Here is a 6,845-nt window from a genome sequence, read left to right on the forward strand (position 1 = left end):
AATCATCTTATCAAGCGTAAAAGATAAAATTTAAATAAAATTATTATCAAATAAAGGAACATATCATTTTTTTTTAGATTAATTAAAATAAAAATTGTGTCATATAAATTCGGAGGGGGAAGTAGTATTTTCCTTGTTTGATTTTAGCCCTTTTCTGATTACGATTAGTTTTCTTCAACACAACAATTTGGAATCGCCCATTATGAATTTCCAGTCTCAGATACCTACTTCCCTAAAATAAATCACGGGACCTATCACACGTGGCTTCATTAAACAGCGAGTAAACAAACATTCAATCTGTAAGTGCGTAAGCGTAAGCGTAAACCCCCTAATTCTTTGCTAGTACGTCATCCTAATCTTGCACATTGAATTGCGTGTCAATTCACTAATCATACACCCCTTGCCACCTCTATTACTTGCAGTTATTAGTCATCTTCTTCGTTGGTAACCAAAACTTCAATCTTTATTTCTTTCACCAAATTCCAAATTTTCAGCTGCCATCTTAATCCCCATTAATACTCTACTGGCCACACACTATATATATTTCTCTTTCTTTAGTCCATACATTTCTTCATTGTGTATTCTTGTTTTCACCTATTATTTTTCACAAGTATCAGTATAGCCATGGCGGATAATTCAACTCAGCTTAAATCCGATGCAATTTTTGATCAATTGAAACTTCATCTTTCTACTGATGCTGGAAAGGAACTCATTAAGAAGATTGGTCTTGTTTACCAAATCAACATAGCCCCTAAGGTCCAAATTTTTCTATTTTTATACTCATGTATATATGTAGTTTTTTTTAATTATTATTATTAATTTATTTTTTTAAATTTCTCAATTGGCAGAAAATTGGATTCAATGAAAAGGTGTATGTTGTTGATCTAAAGAAAGGAGAAACAAAAGAAGGTTTGATCTTCTTTCTTTTCTTGATTTTGTTGATTTTTTTTTTCATGCTTGTTCGGGTCGGGTATTTGAATTGTATGGATCGCTAATTGAATTGGGTATTTGGGAATTTAGGGCCATACGAGGGAGGGAAGCCTGATGCAACATTTTCATTTAAAGATGATGATTTTGTGAAAATTGCTACTGGCAAAATGAACCCCCAAATTGCTTTTATGAGGTACTACTATTACTCTTCTTTTTCACTATTTCAAGTTTTGTGCTTTTTATATTGAGATAATGATCAAAAATGCACCTGAAATATCACTTTTTCTCTGGTTTCATACCCCAACTATCGCATGTTCTCTTTTCCTATCTGAACTATCACCAGCTATGTATTAAAGCACAACTCAACTATCAATTGTTCCCTTTTCCTACCTGAACGGTGATGACAATTCAGGTAGGAAAAGGGAACACTATTCATAGTTGAGGTGTGCTTTTAGTTTAGGTAAGAAAAGGGAGAACTGATAGCTGGGGTATGAAACTCGCGAAAAGCGATCTATTAGTTGTGCTTTTGATCCTTAACTCTTTTTATATTACTACAAAGTTTGTCTTTTTGATAATTTTCCATTTGTGAATGCAGGGGTGCGATGAAAATTAAGGGGAGCATAAGTGCAGCACAGAAGTTCACACCTGACATTTTCCCAAAGCCCTCTAAGCTGTGAACAAATCTACTGAAAAAATGTCAGTAGGGACCGACAGTTCTTCTAGATTTTTCTTATCTCGAGTCACCAAAATTCAACTTATATGATTAGAAATTATGGAGGACTTGAATTTATCTGTCTGTTCTAGGGTATTATTCAGTGTCACTTTACGATGTAACGGTTGTTCTGGGTTTTTCTTCAAGGAATTGAAATATAAATGTTCACATTTTAGGCAGTCAGGCAGTTTGAGCCTGATGATTATGTCTATTATGTTATATCGAGCTTATATTATAGAGGGTGATTCTATTTTATGATTATGTCTACTCCTATTAGTTTATGCAAAGCTGATATTGCTTTATTAGTCTGTTGTTTTGCAAGTCTTCTTATTGCTCTCTGTGACTGTAAGATCATTTGAATCAACCTTATGTTGCATCATTCAGATTCCTGTTATATTAGCGTAGTCTTGAAAGATGGGTATTATGCCATTCTGGAAATATTATTGTAGGCACTATTTGAATTATTTACCAACCGGCAACCTGCTTGACGCGTTTGCTTAAAGCTAATTCTGCTAATCACAGTTTAAATGACAATGTAGCTAAAAACTAGTAAAACCTATTTGCTGGTTGAGTTCTAGATGATTTATGTACTAGTAACAAGCAAAGAAAGTGGTTGTAACCCATTTTTGCTTTGATTAGATACCAAAACGCATTGTGTTCTTTTAGATTCATGGTTGTGAATCTTGGTTACCATGTATCTTTTTGTCTATGATGTTGGTTAAATTACATGTGCAATGACAATCTATTTACTGAATATTGCATCTACTTTAGCATTATGTTTCTTTTTCTCTATAATTTTAGATGCAGTTCACATACAGTCACGGTCGTTTGTGTTATGAATAGCTTGCAGTTGACAGTGGCATATGGGTCTCTGTGTGAAGGGCTATTGATTATATCAAAATGTGTGTACCTACATGCATGAGATGTAAATTACAGCTTTTATACCAATGTCTACTAACATAATAACCCACTGACGCAAAGAACATTTCTCCAGCAAGTCCCAGGCTTTGAGGTGGAGTTCCTAATTCTACTATACCTCTTAATCTCTAATTATAACATTTAATTAAGTTATCTTTGCACCTATAGCTCATCATACGGTATTTGTTATTCCATGTTTGAAGATGTGAAAAAAGGGTTCAGCCAATTAGTGACAGTTGAATGAAAACAAATGAGGAAAAACCAGTAATACATTCATATTGAATGAGGCAAACTTCCTTTGTTCTTATCTTTGCTTACACAAATGAATCTAACAAGTTTGGTGATAACGTTTCTCACGCTACAACCACTTCTTTAAAAAAAGATTTAAAGTTTATGTATTCATAATTCTAGTATTTTTAGTAACTGCCTTCTGAAATAATAATTTGTACAAAACAAATAAATTTTGTAAAGTGACTGGATTAGCCCGAACACGGATTTCTGGTGTTTTAATCACCTTTCAATGACTCCCTTAATTATGTGTGAGGAATTTCCCTATTGAGTAATCTTCTAGCTTGTCCTTATCTCATAATGTCCAAGTATTGTCACTGAATTATTTGCTTATTGTGTCCATTCAGACTTACTTGGAACAAAACTAGGAAATGTGAAAACTTCGCCATATGTGTACAAATATATGCATAGTTTATGTTAGCATTAAAGATAAGTGCAGTGTGAATTGGAAAGTTATGGGAAATGAAGTTCAAAAAATTTTAATTTTTGCAAAGGCACTTGTCCCAAGTTGGTTAGGAAAAATACTTCTTATGTGCTTATATATAGAATCACTTTTTTCTAGTTATTAAAGAGCTAAGAAGGGAGTCTCTATTGGCGCCGTCGTCTCTTAATTTTGCTTGGTTTCAGATTTGGTCAAATGATCTGATTGATAATTTTTTGGGGGGACCAAATTTATTTTAGAACAATTTTTAAAGTTTTTTTTTTTTTGGGTTCTTAAAATAAAAACGTGTTTTTTTAAATTACTGATTTGAACACAGGATAACAATTTAAACAAAGGTGCATCCATTCAGAATCCACTTTAAAATTGTTTATATATGTATATTTTATCTAAGTGCATTCACTCGAATATCCACTAATTATAAATCATGGATAATGTGAAAGCTTAATCTAAAATTTCAATTTACAAATTAAATATACTGCGTAAGATGTAAGTATCTAACTCTATTGGCGTATGATCTAGTACTATCTAGACTCCATGTCTTATCCGCTCAACATCTGAGTCAAGAAAAAAAAGTCCAAAATGACTGAAACTTGACACCTTTTTTTCGTCGAAAAATCATGTCCAAGACAAGAACTTTAATGAATAATTTGATTGGATTTCGCTGAAGGCAAGAACTTTAAAATGTATATTTGGACTGGATTTCGTGGAAGGTAAGAACTCTAATGCATAACTTGATTTGATTTTGCTAATACTCATAAGCAAGTGATTCTTAATTGAAGGCAGGAACTTTAATGCACAGTTTGATTGGATTTGGTTAATACTCATTATTGAATGCAAGAACTTAAAATGCATCAGTGTGAAAATTAGTTTTGAAAAGTCAACATTTCTGTGCCAAAACATTATAAATAAATAGAGGTTCTTGCCAGTCTTTTCTCCTCATCCTAAAATTAACACAACACAACAGAAGTAACAATGAATCTCTTTGTTCCTCTCTGTTTAGTTCTCTCTCTTTTTCCTTTATTTGCAGCTCCAACGTTGTTGTTTCAGGTACATGCCTTTCCTAAACCTTGTCCCATGTATATCTGTATATCTAATTTATTATACTTAATCACAATGTATATAACTGTTTTCTTGTTTAATGATTTGTTAGGGGTTTAACTGGGAATCCAGTAATAAGGAAGGTGGATGGTACAACTCTCTCATCAACTTAGTTCCAGATTTGGCTAAAGCTGGAATTACTCATGTCTGGTTACCCCCACCATCTAATTCTGTTTCACCTCAAGGTAAATTTAATTTATTTCATTTCCTCCCTGCAGTTCAATAAAGTTTCCCTTCTTGTGTTTCAATCCATTCACAAAAATTGGACTCAAGTTCGATTCTTAGGAATGAGGGTGTTCTCGAGCTGCATATGATTAATGGTGGAATATATAATGCGAAATCAAAAGAAGAAGTTTAAAATTGTCCAGGGTCGTTTTGTTTAAAATCTATTTATGTTGGAAGTACAAAGATTGCTTATGTGGTGAAGAAATTTTACGAGATGAAAAATACTACCTCGTAGGCATTGCCAAATTAAGAGCACTTTTGTCTTTAGATACTCTTATGCATGTATGCTAATACAAATTTCTTATCCCCTATCCTATTTTGTATAAAATAATTCATAGATTCATGTTTATGTTATAACGGAATCAACAATACCACGTTTGGTCTCCAGAAAATAATTTCGCAGAGATTACATTAGTTATGCATGATCTTATGCTGGAAACTAGATGATGTATAACAGTATAAGTAATAGGGAATCTGACCGAAACTAAATTTTCTTATACTTCAAACCAAACAATTCATTCAGTGTAATAACTTCCAGGACAAATGTTATGTAAGTCCTATGTTAATAAACTCAAGGATCAACGTTTGTTTCAATTTTGATTGCTAATGGATCGGCCCTACGTACTAATGACCAGCTAAATGTCCTTGAAATGAATTGCTTAATTATAGCGATTTTGTTATGGCAGGATATATGCCAGGAAGATTATATGACTTGGATTCGTCCAAGTATGGGAATGAGCAACAACTGAAAGATCTTATTAAGGCTTTAAACGGGCAGGGAATCAAAGCTGTTGCTGATATAGTAATAAACCACAGATGTGCTGATAAACAAGATAGCAGGGGAATATACTGCATCTTTGAAGGCGGAACGGATGATGACCGTCTTGATTGGGGCCCACATGAGATTTGCAAGGGCGACACACAATATTCTGATGGCACTGGAAATGATGACACAGGTGAGGACTTTGGAGGTGCCCCTGATATTGATCACCTTAGCGACAGAGTCCAAAAAGAGTTATCAGATTGGATGAATTGGCTCAAATCTGAAATTGGATTTGAAGGTTGGCGATTCGATTTTGTTAAAGGCTATGCCCCTAGTATCACCAAGATTTATATGCAAAACACGTCCCCCGACTTTGCAGTTGGTGAATACTGGGATACTAATAGAGATGCGGTAGCTAATTGGGTTCAAAATGCCGGTGGTTCAACAGCTTTTGATTTCCCAACTAAGGGCATTCTACAAGATGCTGTTCAAGGGAATTTGCAGAAATTGAAAGATGAAAGTGGAAAACCTCCTGGTTTGATTGGTATTTTGCCTCAAAATGCTGTCACTTTTATCGATAATCACGATACTGGTTCCACACAACATATGTGGCCATTCCCTCAAGACAAAGTTATGCAAGGATACGCGTATATTCTTACTCATCCAGGGATTCCCTCAGTGGTACGTAATTTTTTCATTCGATTCTCATCAAATTCTTACTGTGCTAAGTTCATTTTACAACAAACTTTTATATTGTTGTTCTTGCAGTTTTATGACCATTTCTTTGATTGGGGACTGAAAGACGGAATTTCGACGTTGTCCTCTATTAGGAAGAGGAATGGGATTTCTGAAACAAGTAGTTTGCAGATTTTGGCTGCTGATTCTGATCTTTATGTAGCAATGATTGACGAGAAGGTTGTTGTCAAGCTTGGCCCAAAAACTGATCTTGGAAGTCTTATCCCACCTAATTATCAGGTGGCAACTACTGGACAAGACTATTCTGTATGGGAGAAGAAGGCATAATAACTTTGAAATTTTTACTTACAATGTACAATTGATTGGAGCTAATGTATTCATAGAATTCAATGTAAGGCACAATTTCCTTTGAGATCAGTGATGATTGCTTATGTTTCCTTCCAACTCTTTTACTTGAAGTTACTCAGAGAGTTGCAGAATAATCTTTGTGGAGGAAAGTCGAACAAATTAACAAGTTCGATATATACAACATTATTTTTTAACTATTATACAGACTTGATGCGTGTAGTTAATCAATATACATTTTCAAATTAATTTATTACTTAATCTCGGTAAATTAGAATGATTTGATGTAAACACAAATAATGAATATTACTGTCTAAAAGAAGTTCTCTACTTTTCTCTTTCTTCATGGTATGTTAGACTAGATATCGAGTCCTGATATTGGCTGGAATGAACCGTAATTGCGAATTGAGCAGGTCATGTCCATTGAA

The 6,845-nt window shown here is 33.9% G+C and overlaps 2 protein-coding genes across 2 annotated transcripts; both read left to right on the forward strand.

The window, feature by feature from the left end:
* The first annotated feature begins 407 nt into the window (after positions 1 to 407).
* On the forward strand, positions 408 to 1,903 carry LOC132627864 (sterol carrier protein 2). The gene is made up of 4 exons (XM_060343466.1): positions 408 to 756; positions 849 to 909; positions 1,021 to 1,123; positions 1,526 to 1,903. Exons 1-4 carry the CDS (start codon positions 625 to 627, stop codon positions 1,605 to 1,607), a joined length of 378 nt encoding a protein of 125 aa, XP_060199449.1. The 5' UTR covers positions 408 to 624; the 3' UTR covers positions 1,608 to 1,903.
* A 2,123-nt stretch (positions 1,904 to 4,026) lies between these two features.
* LOC132627863 (alpha-amylase-like) lies at positions 4,027 to 6,554 on the forward strand. Its single transcript, XM_060343464.1, has 4 exons — positions 4,027 to 4,337; positions 4,441 to 4,573; positions 5,300 to 6,057; positions 6,145 to 6,554. The coding sequence occupies exons 1-4, from the start codon at positions 4,263 to 4,265 to the stop codon at positions 6,397 to 6,399; spliced, it is 1,221 nt and encodes a 406-aa protein (XP_060199447.1). The 5' UTR covers positions 4,027 to 4,262; the 3' UTR covers positions 6,400 to 6,554.
* The last annotated feature ends 291 nt before the right edge of the window (positions 6,555 to 6,845 follow it).

This window comes from Lycium barbarum, chromosome 2 (genome assembly GCF_019175385.1).
Source record: "Lycium barbarum isolate Lr01 chromosome 2, ASM1917538v2, whole genome shotgun sequence".
Taxonomy (NCBI): Eukaryota; Viridiplantae; Streptophyta; class Magnoliopsida; order Solanales; family Solanaceae; genus Lycium; species Lycium barbarum.

What these genes read in the sequence shown, in the direction of transcription:
- LOC132627863 (XM_060343464.1), top strand. Translation starts at nt 4,263, where the DNA reads ATGAATCTCTTTGTTCCTCTCTGTTTAGTTCTCTCTCTTTTTCCTTTA. An exon ending in TAATTCTGTTTCACCTCAAG is followed by an intron (nt 4,574 to 5,299) that starts GTAAATTTAATT and finishes TTGTTATGGCAG; the next exon opens with GATATATGCCAGGAAGATTA. An exon ending in ATCCAGGGATTCCCTCAGTG is followed by an intron (nt 6,058 to 6,144) that starts GTACGTAATTTT and finishes TTGTTCTTGCAG; the next exon opens with TTTTATGACCATTTCTTTGA.
- LOC132627864 (XM_060343466.1), top strand. Translation starts at nt 625, where the DNA reads ATGGCGGATAATTCAACTCAGCTTAAATCCGATGCAATTTTTGATCAA. An exon ending in GAAAGGAGAAACAAAAGAAG is followed by an intron (nt 910 to 1,020) that starts GTTTGATCTTCT and finishes TTGGGAATTTAG; the next exon opens with GGCCATACGAGGGAGGGAAG. An exon ending in CCCCAAATTGCTTTTATGAG is followed by an intron (nt 1,124 to 1,525) that starts GTACTACTATTA and finishes TTGTGAATGCAG; the next exon opens with GGGTGCGATGAAAATTAAGG.